At 36.1% G+C, this 19,139-nt stretch overlaps 1 protein-coding gene across 1 annotated transcript in view; it reads left to right on the top strand.

Moving 5' to 3' along the window:
* Positions 1–79: 79 nt before the first annotated feature.
* Positions 80–19,139, top strand: part of LOC115629541 (protein sprint) — a 155,559-nt gene continuing 136,499 nt past the window's right edge. Inside the window, exon 1 of the mRNA XM_030526022.1 lies at positions 80–182. Coding sequence (XP_030381882.1) covers positions 91–182 — 92 coding nt within the window. The 5' untranslated portion in view covers positions 80–90. The remainder of the gene's footprint in view (positions 183–19,139) is intronic.

Below are 19,139 nucleotides of genomic sequence, written 5' to 3'. Positions count from 1 at the left end.
CTGCCACTCTGGTGTCGCAACGGCGGCAACAACAGCAACAACAATAATAACAACAACAACAGCAGCAGCAGCAGCGGTGTCGTGCGCTCAATGCTTCAGCAGCAGAATCAACAACAACAACAACAAAAACACCAGCATATACCATTCAGGCAAGCGCAACTGCGTCGCACATTTCCTCACAGGTGAGTGTCCGTCCCAACAAACCAAAATATACAATATAGTACAATATAGATACAGTGAAAACTCTCTTGGCCGGACCAAGGCCAATTTTTGTCCTCCCTAGGGGAGTGACCGCTTAAGGGGATACTTGAATACTTAATACACCAATAGAATGTTTTAGAAAAAGTGTCCGTCGAAGAGAGTGTCCGGATAAAAGAGGTATATATAAAGGGAGTTTTCACTGTATCCCCAAACATGATCATCAACAACTAAGACATCAAGAAGAACTGCTCTTCCTTATCGATGGAATCTTTCAGCTTGCCTAGCGTTCACAAAGGCGGAATTTTAAGAGACACATATACATATACATATATGTATCAAAACTCCTCAATCAACCTTTTCCCTAATTTCCCTCTTATAATCGTAATGTAATAACGGGCTAAAGTATTATCTTCGTCTGCTCTTCATTATGCCACCATACTATCTGAGTTTCATTAGAAAGCATTTTTTTGCATTTGGAATAAAGGATTACTTTAAAATCATATAGTTTCCATGAGCGCTTCCTGATATAATGATCTGGCACGGTCGATCGTCACATAAATAAGTACTATCTGAGTCCGTCAAAAAGATAGCTCTAAAACTTTGGGCTCCTCTCCAAAGTGAATGAAACAGACAAGATCAACAGTCGATTTGGATTCGTATCGTCATGCTAATCACACATACTATATATGTATATATTTTATATTTTGTGGCACACCATTCCTCAAATGTCCTTTAAAAGATATATTTATATAAGCATATATGTACATAGATAAAAACCATCATAACGATATATCCTTCCCAGAGCTTTAAAACAAAACAACCGCTTTAAGTATTTCTTTCAAGATGCATACCGAGCTTGAAATTATTCAAACGATAAGACCTATTTTCCCACTTCGTAGTCGTACTATTAAAAAAAAACCTGATTGTGCCTCCAATTGTAACATAGTTTTCTAGTGTTTCAATAAATAGTGCTGTGTATGACAAATAATATTCAATTTGAAATTGGTAGCGCCCTTTTTCCAAAACCGACCTTAAGCATTTCATTTAAAGAAGAAACCTAGATCGAAGTTATAAGAATAATTACAGCTATTTTCCATTTTACAATCCAAGGACCCATTGGGTTAAATTGAAATTATGAGAATACTATAAATAGACCTACTTCCAATTTTGGAGTTGAAAACAGCTTAATTGTTCAAGAAACTAGTGTTTTAAATTTATTCTTCTAGAGAGTAGTCTGAAATTTTTGGGTTCGCTTTGATTACAAATAAATACATATGAGCGAAGAAATTTGTATAGGCGTGGATTAGTTTTAAGCTCTGAATTGTTATACTTGTATGCCTCCATTTTAGAGGTTATTCAACAGTTAAATGGTCTGTGGGCCGGCCTCTATCTTAACCCCCTTATTGTTGTTTATTGTGTTGGAATTTTATTTATACAGTATTGAAAATTCATATATTCGCTTAACATATCTCGAATTTTTCTTTGCAATTCTCAAAAATTGTCCATTTCAAATAAAAAATAATAAAAAAAAGAGCAATTGCAAATCATTAAAAATAGTAGCTGTAGACACTTCCGGCATTATGTGGAGCAATAAATAAATATTATTGACTTCTGGGGCCTAGTCTTGGTACCTCTGTTTCGGATCGTAGATAGCTATACTCGTGTAAGTTAAAGGTATTTGTGGAGCGGGTTCTCAACTGTTTCTTTTGTTGAAATGCCAGTTTTCTTAGTCTTGCTTTTGTAATTATTGGAAGGCAAGTGGGTCCACACTTTGGCACTGCGTCGTGTCTCCTAAGCAAGTCTTTAATTGGGAATACTTGGAACTTAACTGCCCGTTTCCGTTCTGGCCGACAACAACCTTTGTCTACAAGTCAGGCTTGAGTTAAGCCATTGAAGTCCCTTGGCATGGACTGAGTCAGCCTTTTCAACTGCCAGATTCGCTTCGCTGAACACTTCCTGCGAAAAGCGATTGAAATATTTCCTACACATCTACATACTATATACTTGTACATATATATACGAGTTCGAGTATGTCATGTGGAGGGTCAAGACTTCTGGCCAGACTTTACTTCAACCTTAAAGCAGACAATTTTTTTGCGCGTTAGAGCATGACCTTAACCTCGACTGTTTGACCTTAGTTTAAGTTATAAATATAACAGCATAATTAATAAAAAAGAAAAGTATTCCCAAGCAGCACTTGGATTCATGGAATCAATTTAAAAACTAAACACTTGCTCAAAGATTTGGACTGCCTTGCAAATTAAACAGTTGCGAAAGCGAAAGACTTTAGGTTCCTCTGTTTCCATGTAAATGCTATTTTTAACTGCATTTTGAAAACTATTCAAGAAGAGGAAAACATTTATATTTTCCTCTATACTGTGAGAAGTTTCCAATACCTGCTAAATATTTTTTTTCAAAGCATAATTACTTTTTGTCATTTATTAAAGTGGTTTTGCTGCGTAAAATAATTCTTGGATTAAATAAGTTAATATTTTTATTTATATATTTGTATACCCTGTAGGGTAATATGGGTATATTAGGTTTGTGCAAAGTATGTAACATGCAGAAGGAATCATCTCCGATTGTTGCTTTATTTGCGAAAAAAAGTACGAAAAATTTCCCAATGCTAGCTTAACTTTTAGAACAATATCCATTCATCTGAGATATGAATAGGTATATATATTCAAGGAAAAGATGTCGAAGAAAACATTAATTATAATGGAAAAATTTTAAAGCAGACCCATTGACGTAACTGGTATTTGAAGAAAATCGAAAGTTGATAAAGAAAAAAAAAATAAAGTTGAACCAATGTTGCTGAGAGCTCTATTACAAAGCCCATTGTTGCTTTAGCACTTCGAAAGGAAATTGAAATTTAAAAAACATAAATAATAAATATTGGAAGAATTTAATACTTCAAACGAAAATAAAATACAGTATTAAAGGCCATTGGAGCAATTACATATACTATAACCCAAGGCAAAAAAAAGTTCATTATTCAAAAAGAAAAATAAAATAAGAAAAATAATTCAAAAATAAATTTAACTAAAAAGAAATAAAATAGGAGATGTGGACCGTACGACTTGGACAAGTGAAATGATCTCGGGCGCCCTATTTATACATTTTTGGCAATGACGGCAGCTGGTTATCGGCAGTAATCGAAGTAACAGTGTGCAGTGCTCTGTAGGTCTTGTATCGATAATAAAATAGCTTTTAACGAGTGATGGGGCAACACTGTTGCTTACTGCACTTATTAGATGACTGAACAAAGCGCTCAAGACTTTATAAATATATTTATATATTTGCTCAGCTAAGTGGCATCATTTCTTCAATGTTTATCGATATTTCTATTAAGAAATTGCATTAAGAAATATTAGTTTCCACTGCCGACCAACCGCACATTTCTAGGAGCTCATTTTCAACTTAAGCCCAAAAGGACATTGCAACAAAAACTTTGCATGCATTTCGACAGAAACTAAATATAGAAGAGCTGGTTGATGAATATTGAAAAATGGTATGCAACAAGTTTAGGCAAGCAACACATAATGGGTATATTTTTGTATACCCTGTAAGCGTCACATCAGTTTCTGCGATGGGTTAGCGCCGATCCCATTTGTGCATTTGGTTTGACTTTCTGATCAAATCTAATCTCCACACTACCTACCTACTTGTGAATGTGTCTTTTAAAAATGAGCAACGAATTTTTATCATGTGCTGCAAGGCCGTAAGCGATCAGCTGTTATAAGATGACTTTTCTTAATAATAATGCCATCAGCACTTCTGCGATTTCACTACAAAAAGTATTATAGTGGTTGTTGTTTTAATACCCTGGACGCGTAGGGTAAAAAGGGTATATTAGGTTTGTGCAAAGTATGTAACATGCAGAAGGAAGCATCTCCGACCCCATATATATATATATATATATATCCTTGTCGTCCCTGTAGCGGCTAGTATGGCGGTTAATTGTTCTGTCAAATGCTGGTTCTGGTTGCATTTACAGTTATTGTTGGGATAAAAAGTTTGTTCTGGATCTAGTTGCTCGGTAACAAGTCTTATTTCCGTATATATTCACTATTTTGCCTTCGATGTAAAAAATTAGTTCGTCTCGTGCCAAAGTTGCTTTTAAATCATAATAAATATAAATCGGCAGAGAAATTACAAAACTGTGCCACTTTAAAAGAAACTCAAGTATTTCGATATATATATACAAGTATATATGCACTTATAAATGCACAAAGAAAGCAGTTTTTATTTAACTTTATTTAAGAAAGATAAATATTGTATTGGCTGTGACTCACCTGGCATGTGCGAAGCGATTTATATTGTAAGAAACTTGTTGTGTTTGTGTGTGTGTGTGTGTGGATATATTTACATACATATGGGTATAAGCTTGAGCTTTGATGCTCTGCTGCTGGCCATCAGAGCCATCTAGTAAACGAGCACTATATATGGGCCTTCTCACATTTTCGCTGGCAATCCAGCAACCGAACTTGAGGCTCTCTGGGTTACCCAACTCAGTGGTGCGGGCAACTGTTTTTGACAGCCGCATTCTTTTGGGCAGAAAGCCAACAACTGAGCTTTACCCCCTTCGGAAGATAAACTGGCGAACATATAGTATATTGTAATCCATATAAGCGCAATATGTTTAACATATAAATTATGAGGCCAGTCAACGCAGTTGCCACTGGAAACTACCAAAAGCCAGCCAGCTAGTCAGCAAGACAGAGAGAGAGAGAGAGAGAGAGAGAGAGAGAGAGAGAGAGCTAGAGATTCAGATATATGCCGATACCTCCAAAGATATACAATGAATAAATGGGGAATGGTGCGAAGGGGGAGAGGTGGTACACTGATAAAAAAGTTGCATAGTACAGATGAATATTTTCCTATTAAATTTAATGTTCTTCTATTTCATATTCAAATCAAATATGAACTTAGTAAATGTTACTAAAAACATATTCAATTAGTGATTTTAATATGAATAATATTCGAAACAAAGTGTAAAACTTCGTTATTAAAGTGTGTCATATTCAATTTAATGTTGAACCATATTAAATATTAATATGCACACACTTCAAAAAACAAATAGTTAATTATAATATTTTTCTCAACTTTAATTTGAAGTTTTTGTAGTCGATTTAAATATACTATAAATAGATCAAATTTCAATTGACTAGAATTCTCAAGTCAGTTTTCAGCGGTTTGGTATTAATAAAAAGTGTAATCGCTTGACGTACAGATATGGTCGTTAGGTATGTGTCAAGCAAGTGTTATGCAATCAGCTGTTCCTCGCTTTTAATATTAATATTGATCCAAATTATATCCATACTAATAAAAGGCATAAAAAAACATCAAGAACATTAATTTATAATAACAAAAAGGATTTTAAAATTACTTTCTGCTAAAAGTGGTTCTTTAGAAAAAAATATATAAGTGGAAATATGTGCATCATTGAAATGCCAATATTGAAAAGCGTTAAAAAAAAACCAGTAGAGTAGACAAAAAAGTGGAAAAAATATTTTTTAATTATTAAAAATAAACCTTTGACGTGAATCAAACCCACGTCTCCACATCATCACTTGTGATTTAATATCGTCACACTTTAAATTTAATATTTTAATATTAAATTTAAAATTTAAGTGTGCACACTTTAATTTAATATTAAATTTAAAATTTAAGTGTGCACACATTATATTTATTAAAACACACGATGGCGCAAAATCGATGGTAAAAATAGTTAAATCTACGTGTAAATATTGAAATTTTCGTGGTTTTTTTTATCAGTGTAGTGTGTTGCCTCTGCGGTTGGAGTCGTAGGCGTCACAAGAATGTCGGCTAAAGACATTTTGGCCAAAATGCAAACATACAGACAATGGCAATGGCAATACCAATGGTGCTGGTGCTGGTGCGGGGCGTGAAGTGGGCGGACGGGCTGGCAAATATGTTAAAATGAAGTGTTATATTTTATGCGGCTGGCCGCAAATATGTATGGGGTGCATGCAGAGGGTGTCAACAGCAACAACAACAACAACAATAAGTACAACAACAAAATGGCTGAAAAACTTCAGCTTAGACAAACACAACAAGCCATAAAGTTAAGTAAATATGAATATGGCCAGAGCTATGCTTGTCGTCTATCTTTATGTTTCTATATATACGATTATATATGACTTTGTCTTCTTGGGGATTTTGTTTTTGCTTTTGTTGTTGCTTTTGGTTTTTGCTTTTTGTTTCCCAGAAAAGCAACGACGGCTGAGCTTCGCTGAAAGTCGAAAGGGGGTGGCAAACGACATTGGCAAAAGGGTTGTGACTTTTGTGTCTTGAGCTATGTATTTATTAAATTTGTTTGCCAACACACACACACACATACACGCACATTTGTATGTGTACATGTTTGTTTGTTTGTTTTAGCAGACGAGGAGCAGCGAACATGAGCTGCGTAACTAATTTGCTTAAAATGCATGATGGCTCATCAGCGCGAACGCCGCACAGTGGCATTCAGGCTACGATATTTTATTCTTTTCTTTTACAAAAACTAAACTAGTATAGCCTTTCACCCTGTGGGTACAGGCTATAAAAATACAATCAACTTCAAACCAATGAAGGGGATATTAAAAATTAAGCATTGGGAAGATCAAAAGAGTGCGATCTGCTCAGCCGCCTTATTCTGAGAGTTTTCTGATGACTGAAAAAAATAGGACATTGAAAATAGATAGACTGTAAAATAGGTCAGCAAGCGCGCTCTGGTATACAAAATAAATAGGACTTTAAAAAAAAAACAAACACTGAATTTATGTTTGTTGTTGCCAAAATGATTTTCTTTTATTCAAAACTAATAGCATTTATTCCACACGAACAATACGACGAAAAATAGTTGATGCATTAAGTCTCAGGTTCTTTTAACTAAATATTAAATATAATTTATTAATGTCTACATTTTGAAAAGCGTGCAAAAGTAATGACATGGACTAGAGGTGGACAAATTTCGATAGCCAACGATAGTTTTCAGAAAACCATCGATAGTATTCGATAGTAAGCTGCTTTAAACAAATATTTTTAGGTTTAAATTAAATAGAAAACTAAAATTCAACAAAAAATGTAATATTTCGTTGTTATTAATGTAGAAAATATGGATTCATACATAGAATTATAAACATATTTTGATATAAGCCATGGCTTCTTATTTTAAAAGTGCAACAAATTAATTTTTTTCATACCATCAACGAACAAGCGTTTGGTTTGAATTTGATGAATTGGGATCTGTAACTGCATTGATTAGATTAAAGACTATCCACGCCTGGGTAGAAGCTTTTTAATTATATTATGCGCCCTTCGTTAGTTGTTGGTAAAGCTTACAAGAAAAACAATCGGTAGTGCATTCGATTTTATAAAAAATATTAATAAATTGTTTTACAATTTATTAGTTGCTTTGTTAGTTGTTACTAAAGCTTTCAAGAAAAGCTATCTAAAACTATCGATAGTGCACGGCTACCATCGATGGTAGTTCGATAGTGCCATCGATAATTCTCCACCTCTAACATGGACTATTTGTTTTTATTTGCTTAAAAAGCTGTACATGCAACTAATCAGCTTGTGTTTTGCTTTTTTCCTATAAACATAAATTAGGAATATCTTAACAAAAATTGCAGATCGATTGATGCCTTGTTATGTGTTGATTGTATAGGTGTTTGTAGTGATATGCACTCACAACTGCTCAGCATTTCAGCCCACTGTGCCACCGCACACCAGACACTTGTCATGCCGCCGCAAACCCATACAACGCAACTCCTTCCACTCCACGCAAGCCGCACAAACTTTTTGCACGAAAGTGTTTTGCGGTCCCGGAGACGAGCGCGCATGACTCGCATGGGACAATGGTAGTGGGACCAAATTGATGACGTCTTAGACGACTGGTAGTCGTTTGCTCGTTGTCTCGGCGACAGCAGCAGCAGCAGCAGCAGCAGCAGCAGCATCCACATCATCAACGTCATCAGCATGCTCATTATTGTTAAACTTTACGCAATTGGCGCGTTTTAAGTTACCTCCACTTGCAGACTCAACGGCTCAACGTGGCGTATGAGCAACCAATAGACTCGCCACCTGATATGCCATGCGCCACCACAGTGCGACAGGTGTTTGCTTTATTAGCTGCCACGCCCCCGCCCCCGCCCCCACCTCATACCCATCCCCACTCACATCGGGCGTAGCCCTGCCATGCTCTGCTGTGCGGTTTTTGAGCTTTTGCTGACATGTAAACAGATTAACATAATTAATTTATTTGTGCCATTGTCTCATTGGCGAGATGCGAGCAACTTTTCACTCCAGAAGAAGAAGCAGCACATTGTTAGCAACTAATTTGAGCTTTGTCACATAATCACATTAATTAGCATTGCATTAATAATGCCACTCATAAATATTTCACAGCAAACTGCTGGCGTGTGTGTACGAGTCTCATATCTCTGGGTGTTTGTGGCCTAGAAGAATCATTGGATTAGCCACATGGCACCACTCTGTCTTTACAGTTCATCAGCCTTGGGTAAAGCAATGGGTAAAGCAATTCAATATTAATGGGTAAAGCAATTCAATAGTAATGAATAGTAGTATACACTGCTCGTCAATTGAATAAGAACATGATTGCTACCCCTTTATTGAAGTCCATCAGTGGGCTTTACATTTTCAAACTAGCACTTACTATATAGGAATATTTTAGGAGATAAAATCGATCTACCTCGAGCTCCCATAACAAGGGTTCGAAAAGGCGAATGGAAACGCACCATCGTTTCAAAAGAAAACAAGAGAGAACGCTACAGTCGAGCAAGCCCGACAGTGTAATACCCTGTACCCAGGTAAACTTCCGTCACTGAGTTATATGCGCCCATAGCAGCAGCAAAAAGAGGAAGAAGAAGAGCGAACTTGTTGCTGCAGTTTGTGGGGGTTGTACTGGCGAGAATTTGTTTCGCTAATAACTTTTCTTAGAATTGACCGAATTGAATAAAATTTTGAACAACAGTAGACAATTGTATATAAATTATGTGTGCAAAGTTTGGTTTAGGTAGCATTTGAAATGTGGACGCTATTGACGAAATTCTGCAGCGGGGGAAGGGGGGGGAAATTAAAAAAAAAAAAATAAACTCGTCCTTACTCGGACCTAGGAGAATCTGGATGCCAACTTTGGTTATTCTAGCTTTTATAGTTTCTGAGATCCTCGCGTTCATCCAGACGGACGGACAGACGGACGGACATGTCTAGATCGATTTCTCTCGTCATGCTGATCAAGAATATATATACTTTATGGGGTCGGAGATGCTTCCTTCTGTATGTTACATACTTTGCACAAACCTAATATACCCTTTTTACCCTACGTGTACAGGGTATAAAAAGTTTCATTCTGACCGATCTTACGATCATAACTTTTATTTGCACGATTTCTCAAGATAAGAATATCTGAATATACCTGAAGATGAATGCTGTGGCTTACAAAAGTCATTCTCTGACTTTAATAAATTGTTTAGAAATCCAAAGTTATGTTTCGAAAAGAAATTCCCAATACTTCCTAGCTCTTATGGTCTCGCAGATATAGATGATTATGCGAACGGCGTTTCCGAAAAACCCCTATGAGGGAGAAGTGGGAGAAATAAAAGAAACTCGTATGGCGTACACACAAAAGACATGTGTATACAAAATTTGGTGTCTCTATCTCTTGTAGTCTCTGACATCCAGCTGTTCATACGGACGGTCAGATGGACAGACAGATAGACATGTTCCTGTGAGTGATCAGGTTGACTGCGAAAGCTTACGATTCTGAAAGAAAACTCGACATCAAAGCAGCACTATTAACAGCTGCTGTGGGAACAGTTAAAAAACAAGAGAGAACGCTACAGTCGAGCAAGCCCGACAGTGTAATACCCTGTACCCAGGTAAACTTCCGTCACTGAGTTATATGCGCCTATAGCAGCAGCAAAAAGAGGAAGAAGAAGAGCGAACTTGTTGCTGCAGTTTGGGGGGGTTGTACTGGCGAGAATTTGTTTTGCTAATAACTTTTCTTAGAATTGACCGAATTGAATAAAATTTTATACAACAGTAGACAATTATATAGAAATTATGTGTGCAAAGTTTGGTTTAGGTAGCATTTGAAATGTGGACGCTATTGACGAAATTCTGTAGCGGGGGAAGGGGGGGAAAATTCAAAAAAATAAAATAAACTCGTCCTTTCTCGGACCTAGGAGAATCTGGATGCCAACTTTGGTTATTCTAGCTTTTATAGTTTCTGAGATCCTCGCGTTCATCCAGACGGACAGACGGACAGACGGACGGACATGTCTAGATCGATTTCTCTCGTCATGCTGATCAAGAATATATATACTTTATAGGGTCGGAGATGCTTCCTTCTGTATGTTACATACTTTGCACAAACCTAATATACCCTTTTTACCCTACGGGTACAGGGTATAAAAATTGTCCACCAGAAAAAGCTGACCAGTGTTAGAGACAATTTAAGATGAAAGTCTCCTTCAATTTATGAATTTGTTTTCACTTAAAAAACGTGGTATTTACGAAGTATGAAAATAACTTTAAAATGTTAGTTTAAGCATAAAGAATCTCTTGACGAGCTCAAAAACTGAGCGTCAAATGAATTAAGTCTGTTCGATTAGATTTTCCTAGAATCTAGCAGTCAGATGGGAACAAATATTATTAAGAATATCAATTTCAAAGCTCACAATGTTCTTCGCGTAAAAATGTGTTCATTACGTGACGAAATTTCTTTCCATAATCGTCTAAATGTAGAAATATTTTATGTCTAAAGCGCGTCTCGTAAACAATCGTCTGTGCGAAAATCGGTGCGTCTAAGTATTTTTCTAATCTTTTAATGTAAAATACATACACAGAATATATTAAAGCAGCTTAGCTAACTACAATAATGAATAGTTTAATAAACTATAATCAGTTTGTCAAGCTATATGTTTGCACATGGGACCCGACGCGCAGTCTGCCTTCGTTGAGAGATAGATAGGCTTCGTTCTGGCTTCTTATTCGTAGCTCTGCTATGACAAGTCCAATGCTATGACAAGTCCAATGACGCACTTATAGAGATTTACCTTATCTTACACGATATTCTGATCAAGTTTTTGCTACAAAACTGCTTATATTACAAACATAAAACAGCTCGGATTGACAGCTTAAAGAAAGCGGTGGCAGTTGGATATGTAATTCAGAAAATTCAATTATCATAAACTTCATTTACATATGAGGTTGAAGCGCTTACATGCCAAGTTCTGTGCCTCTAGCTCTTATGATTTACCAGAACTGGCAGTTCATACAATCGAACAAAGGAAAGCTCAAAGCTGATCAAGAACATATTAAAGAATGCTCGGTGCCTCCTTCTTTCTGCTTATTTTCACATTTGCGTATAATTTGTAATAATCTCGTACTGGAATCTCAAGTAAACGTATTTTGCATAAATAGGCCCTTGATTGTATGTACATACTCGTATATACTCGTATGTAGCTGTTGTTGTTGCTGGTCGGGAATTTGTGTCAATTGTTATGCTTGAAAACATTTTGCTGCTTTATAGCCACAACTACTATTATTTTTTTATTGCCAACAATGTTGATGATCTTTCAATCAGCGTGATCAGATAGGAGCTCAAAATATATCAATCATATTTACCATACAACTGTCAGTCTATCGGACTATCTGCGTCTGCCTGTCTGTCGGTCTGTCTGCCTGTCTGCCTGTCTGTTCGTCCATTCGTCAGTCACGCAGTTAGTCAGCTGCGGCGGACAGCTTCAATGGCACAACAAACTGACAGACTGGCAAACAGATACGTGTATATCGTCTGACTGACAAGTCGTTTCAATGCCGATTGGCAATGAAAAGCTCAAATTTCGCAGCAATTTGATAAACAGAGGGCGTGACATGCCAGTTACACTATAAAAAAAATAATAATCCATTAAACATTATCAGGAGGGATTCAAATACGAATATATAGACAAACTTAAATTTAAGCTCAAATCTATTCTCAACATCTCATTTCGTTTTTATTGCAAATATTGCGGCTATTCAAATGGCAATCACAAATTCTCTGAAACAAGAAACTGTATGAGGGCACGAGCAATGGCTTTATGCAGATCTCTTTATAGATCTTTAAATCTATCCTTTTTAAGCGTATGTTAAAACCTACAAATATTGAACATTTTTGTTTCGTTCGTGGAGCAGAAATAATAAGCATTCTTGTTTTTGCTAACTTCTTTTAAGTCAAATCCGAGGACGTAGACTGAGTTAAAAGGGATGAATTTAAATACTATTTAGAGATGTGAATGGTTTTAGGTCCCATTTATTCAACTAAGCATCTACTATAGTGCCCTTTGTGGATGTTTAACTATTGCCCTTACCTATAGACCTTTTAGGCTTCATTAAGTGTGTAATATATGGGCATTGGGATCTATTTTGATCAGACGTGATACTAAATCGCTTGAAGAAACAAAAGGTAAAATAAAATAAATAAATTTAATAAAAAATAGGAATATTGCAAGAAATGCAAAATTACAACATTTTCTAGAGTAGCATTAAATATAATTTGTAATACCTTTTACCCGATGGTAGAAAGGGTAGAAGGTCTAAGCGCCAAACGTATGTCGCAGGTAGAAAAAGGCGACCAGCCGAATTGTTGTAGACATCTCTGTCTATCTATTTGTCCAACTGTTCGACTGTATGAACAGCGAGAACTTTTGAAACATAACAGCTAGGGACACCAAACTTGTTATGTAAAATTCTCTTTGTCGTATGCAAAGCAAGTATATTGAAAATTATAAATAGTCTCATTATTTTCAATAGCTGTCATAGCAAAGATCGGTGCAAAATTCGCTCTTAGTTGGACAACTTTATGGTTTATTAAGACATTTTAAATAAATTTTGTGCCTTTGTGTATTTTATAGTGTTTTATTATTATTTAAAGTTTCATAGAAATCGGTGGACTTTATTTTACAAGTTCTCTGCGTTTCATCAATCGAGCAAGATCTTTTTAATCTCACTTGCATTGCAGTAAATTTAAAAGGTACCTTTAGAATCAATCATAAAAAAACTTGCTTTTTTTAAATAATGTTTAATTTATTTTAAAGAGCCTTCAGTCTTTTTTTGAATTTAGTTTGAATTTAGAGTGTAGAGATAGCTGCGAAATTATTGAGGCTATATAGTCAAGGCTATAGTTGTGTAGTTTTGCATGCGTGTGGATGATGGAGTGGCAGGCGCTTTTGTGTCGTCGTGTTGTCAATTGTTTCAAGCGCAGATATACTTTCATTCATGCTCCCATTCATTCAATCAAACATTCATTAATGCAGAGCACAGAGAACAGTCGGGTCATTTGTTGCTTGTGTTGCCTTTGTTGTTGCTTACCACAAACCCCTCAACGAGGCACTAAATTTCCCTTGACAATAGCGCCGTGCAAATAAACCTAAAAATGACCAACGCAGCGGCGGCACAAAAGCCAAAAGAGATAAAACTCAATGTGAATGGCAGAGTGCAGGAGGGATTTTCGAGGTGGACTTGGAGTTGGAGTTTTTCGGGCTATGGACAATGTCATGGAACACGTAAACAAAAGTGTAAACATTAAAATGTAGCCGCCGAGACGAAATATGCAAATTGAAAGGACACTTTTTGTGAAGCGAACAAAAAAAAACAAAAACAAAAAACAAAGCCCCCAAAAGCCAAAGACAGAAAAAATAAGTGAACAAAAGCGAGGGGGGGAGGGAGGTAGGGTGGAGCGAACAAGGTACGAGATATGGGGGAAAGGGAAAAGAAACAAAAGTTTTGCGCTGACGTAAATTGCATATTAAATTTTACATTTTTCATATTTATGCAGCGCCATCTCGCTCTCATAAAGTGAAAAGTGAAAGTGCAGAGAGGGGGGGAGGACGCGGAGGAGATGCGTACATACTCGTACGTATGGAAAGCAACAACAACAACAACAACAACATTTCAATTTAGCGAAAATATTCATTATGCTCAAGTGGTAGCCAAGTTAAGGCGAATGGCGCTAAACGGAAGCGGAAACGTGCCAAGCAAAGGTGCCGAGTGCGACCCTCGAGAGCACAAAGCACCAGCGATGGTGCTGGGGGGTAGTACGTAGTCGACATAGTTGTGGGCATGGGGATGCCTGTTTGTTCTAGAGTTCAGAAACGTAGACGCCAGCCCCTCATTTGTCCATTGTCGAGTCACTGAAGCCCTGTTTCCACTGTTTAAATTGGTGCTGAGCTACGCCATATATCAAAATTATTCTCCAACTTGGGCAGGGTCCAAACCTATCAAACAATCGCTTCAATATTTTTTTTAAATTTATTTATTAACATTATCCTAAGGTTTTAAGTACCAGCTTACTTTTAAGCTATTACGCTCATTAAATATTTATTTCTAATTTAATGACAAATTTAATTTAGTTTTATTTATCATTATGCATTACAATTATTACTTTCTATTAATTTTTTTTTTATTTTTAAAATTTTTTATTATTATTATAGCTATTTTTTTTTAAGCTTTAAGTCTAAAGTGCGTTTCTCTGTTGAGAGTCGAAAAGCGAATACTTGTATGAAGTAATGCCTTTCCGAGCTTGCTAATTTATATCTTCTGCTGACTAAATTATTTGTTCTTTTTGATGTGGAGAAAGTGATTCTTTTATACAAATAATTCGGTTCTATGTATAGAAGTGTTCTAAGTGCTATATCGTGCTATGCTATTAAATATATAAAGTCAATTTCAAGCAGATTTTTACCCTTAAGTTAGTGTTCTAAGTTTAGTTCAAGAGTTTAGGGTCAAGTTTTTGTTAGCGTTGGTGGTTCGCTCTTCTCTTTTCACATATATATCGTGCTATGCTATTAAATATATAAAATAATTGCAAGCAGATTTTTAATCGGCTGATCGGAGTACTGTCCTTGAAACTGTGTTCCTTCACAAATTGATTGTCGGTTGAGTCGATTCTTCTTTCTTTTTAGGTCGTCTTAAATCCTATCCAGGCTTTATGCTTAATTCATAATATTCATTGGCATCTGCTGTCAGCCGAACTCTCTCTTTCCTTTTCTCGGAGTCTCAGAACACACACTGCTGTGAGTTTGCCGGAGCTGCTTATAAATCTCCTCCGGTTTATGAATTCCATTTGTTTATATATATTTCATTTGTTTTTTCTTTAAAATTTAATAAATTATCCTTTAATTAATTCTTAGTTTTCTTTCTATTTTGAAATTAAGGCAGTACAATTTTTTGTTTGTTATTCAAATCTTCTTCTTTCTAAAGCATCTTTATTTTCAATATCCCATCTTCATTACCGATCTGATTAGCTGATTAAATATTCAAATATTGCTTTATTCCTAATGGGAGGAAATAAACTAATTGATATGGAACTGTTGATGGTCAGAAGAACAGCCTAGATTTCAAAATATATTGAAGCAGGAGTCATGCAACTTTCTTTTTGTTCCTTTTTAGTCTTCTACATGTAGATACTCTCTTCTATTTTGTTGTTTTTCGTTACTCATTTCTAAATTGCAAAAGAACATTTCGTTGAATTGTATTTATAACTCTTCTTTGCTTTAAGATTTAACATGAATAATTTTTTTCTGATGTTTGTTTGTTGCTGAGGCATTTCTTTATACTTTATTTACTTTACTTTATTTATCTACTCTTTTCTTTTTTGAGTCTTTTTTTCGGTGCTTGCGTTTTTTTCAACCAACATTTTTAAAACATTGCATTAAACTTTGTTTGGCTCAACATTCTGCGCTTAAAGTCTCAACCTATAAACAAAGATCCAACTCTTACTTAAAGCTTGCATATTATCTTCTACTATTATAAAGTTATATACTACTTCAATAACAACAAGATGAAGAAATTATTATGTATTTTGATCTTAAACTTGTGCCAAAGCTGTTCGCACTGCGAGGCAGAGAGGCAGGTGCAAACGTGGCTTAAAACATTGGCAACCTGAGGAAGGCCGGCAGCTAAAGCAGCAGCAACATCTTCATTGTGCAACTTCTTCTTTCCGCCACTCCCCACTTGCCACTCGCCATTTGCCACTTTGTTGACGTCTCTGTCGTTGTTCTCAGCGTTGTCGTTGTCGTCGCTGCATTGTGCAAACTTTTATAAAGTTATGAAAAGTCATTCAAGTGGCGCTCAGATGCTGGTACGGGCAGCGCTACGGCGCTACGTCGAGCACTTTGTGCCCATTTCACAAGATGCCCGAAAAACTAAAGAAAGCAAAAACACTTGTGCAAGTGGCTGCTGCTCCTCCGATTGGAGTGTGGTTCCCGGGAATCCTCTGTTCTTGAGGCTAGGGGCTTGGGGCTTGGGGCTTGCTTGACAATAAAGATGTCAGACGCGCAGTGTCGTCGATGGTCGTTGTCGTCGTGGAAGGCGTCGTTGGCATCTAAGCTGTAATGACAAGTCACTGGCATTAGTTGTTGTTGTTGGTGTTGGTATTGCAATGGCTGCTGATTTTGGCACCTTAAGTGATTTGGCCCATCGTTGGGTGCATGCCATTAGCTTCCAGCCACCTGTGCCCAAAACTACAAGTACATATACAGAGCTTCTACTACAATTAACTGCACTCGGGCTCGTCAAATTTTATGCGTTCCAGCAACAGAGTTGCGAGCCTTGCTTTTCACTTCAAAGAGTAGATATTTTAATGGACATACTACCATATGTTACCTGCTCCTGACAGCTCCGAGTGTTATAAAGCAATGAAAATAAAACTGACTTAACCGACGCAGATATGATCGCTAAAGCGTTTTCGTTTCGTTTTAACTGCAGAAACGTGACTCCCAAAATAAACGTCTGCCTCTTAACACAAAACGATCAATTTTCGGATAACATCTGTATATAGCAAGAAGCGAGTGTTCCCCACTTATACTATATATAATCTCTATACTCTACGTATATAAACTCTGCAACCTTGAGTGGCAATTAAGAAATAAATCGCACCAATTACTTAGGTTTTATGATCATATCAATGCATTCGTTTGCGGATCTCTAGAAATATATGATTTATTACAACGATAATACACTTTGTTAGCTAAGAATAAAAGAATGCAAATGAATAATATTTCTAATATAAATATGCAAAAGATATCCAAATCTTTTGCGCCTAACAATCTCTAACAACCGCTTTGGTGTTGATTGTAGTATTTTTTTTTTTGTCACCATCACCATTATTTTGGACTATTCCTTCAACAACAATTTGTTTCGGATTTTCTTTGAAGTAATATTATGAAGTTGGCTTCCAAAGCTGTTCAATTGTGTGGCAATTAGTTTTTTTTGTTTATTTATTTTTTTTATTTATTTATTTTTTTAAATTTATTTTAAAACACTTCTCTACTTTTTTTATTACAAGTATTATAAAACTTGAAGTTTTGGATGACTTTTTTGCTGAAACCTGAAGTCGTCACCCAGAATAATTAATGAATGGTAGATTCTCAACGTCACCATATTTATTTATTTATTACTTCAACAAACAAAGCTATCGATGTAAAAACAAAAACTCGATACAACAGAGAACTTAAATTAAATAAAACTAAAGAATAAAAAAGTCTATAGAAATTACAATAATATCTAATAACGAAACAGCTATGCTATGGCCAGCTATGCTCCGATTCGCAGCACAGACTAGTCAGAGACGGTATTATACCTAATAAATAAATAGAGCTGAAGAAATAACAATAACAAAAGCAAGTAAATGTAAATTAAAATAAAAAAATTATATAATAAGTTAAAAATATAATTAAAATCCAAAAGGTGGAGAATCGATGACTTAGTATGACCTTTTTAAGCAAAAATAAAACGACATTTTTAGATTCATATTTTCGTTACTTTTTCGAATATGATGTTTTTTTTAGGAAAAGTGTTAAAATAATGAATCAGATGTTTTTTATTATAAAAAATTCAATTTAATGAGTGTTTATTGATTTAATAAATGTTGTACAGCTTTTTTCCAGTTTACATATTGCTTCAAAATGTTTGGCTAAATGTGTTTTGGTTGCACTTACAATTAGCAACTAAATAATTGCTGCAAATGGGCAGAAATATTAAGTTCATATCGATCAGCAGCATGGAGCTAGGAAAAGATAAATCTTGCGGAAAAGAGAGGAAACTACACTTCTGTGCTACCTATAGTACATGAGCCATAGGAGCTCCAATTGCAGTTCTTTCGTAGACAAATTAATAACTCTACTCCACACAGAAGCTGGCTCTCGACAAAGAGCACAGAATAAACCAAATTATATCACCACTATTAAGTCTCATAAATTATTGATAATCAGAGCTTTAGTTAAATTCTCGTTTATATCTGAATTAAGTTGAAGAAGATATTTTCCAGCTGGCAGTGGCGTTTGGGGTGAAGTTCTTTTCAAGTTAAGTCTTTAAATGGCAGCAAGTGGTGTGTCGTATACGTAATATTTCATTGCCAAGTGTATGCACTGCTGCTACCCCTAATTCTGACTCCCTCCAACCATGCCACGCCCCCTTTAACGCACTCATGCGTTTACGCTATGCCGCCGCAGTAAATAATTTCGAAAAGGTTGTTGAAACATTTAATAAAACCAATATAAATCATAACAAACACTTAGCATGACAACAACACAAGCACACAGCATATGCATCTATGTATGTGTGTGTGTGTGTGTATACATTTATTTACACAGAGGCAGACGCAACAAAGCGTAACTAAAATTCCAAAGCGTTGCCATATTCCGTGTCCAGGCTGGCCGCAAAAACTTTTGCCGGCATTGGCATGCACAAAAACGCTGTGCGAGAGCGGCGCAAAGGGATGGGGATGGCGATGACGATGAGGGGATAGAGTAGTAGTGGCGTGGGAAGTGGGGGGGGGGGGAAGGGTGGAAGTGGTGCTAGGCGGCAAATGACAAACATGGGTCGACGTCTGTGGCCAGCCAGCCAGCGAGCCAGCCAGGCTG

This window comes from Scaptodrosophila lebanonensis, unplaced genomic scaffold, assembly GCF_003285725.1.
Source record: "Scaptodrosophila lebanonensis strain 11010-0011.00,11010-0021.00 unplaced genomic scaffold, SlebRS2 tig00000155-arrow-arrow-pilon, whole genome shotgun sequence".
Classification (NCBI taxonomy): Eukaryota; Metazoa; Arthropoda; class Insecta; order Diptera; family Drosophilidae; genus Scaptodrosophila; species Scaptodrosophila lebanonensis.
The sequence above is the reverse complement of the archived record's forward strand: the minus strand, read 5'-3'. Positions and strand labels throughout refer to the sequence as shown.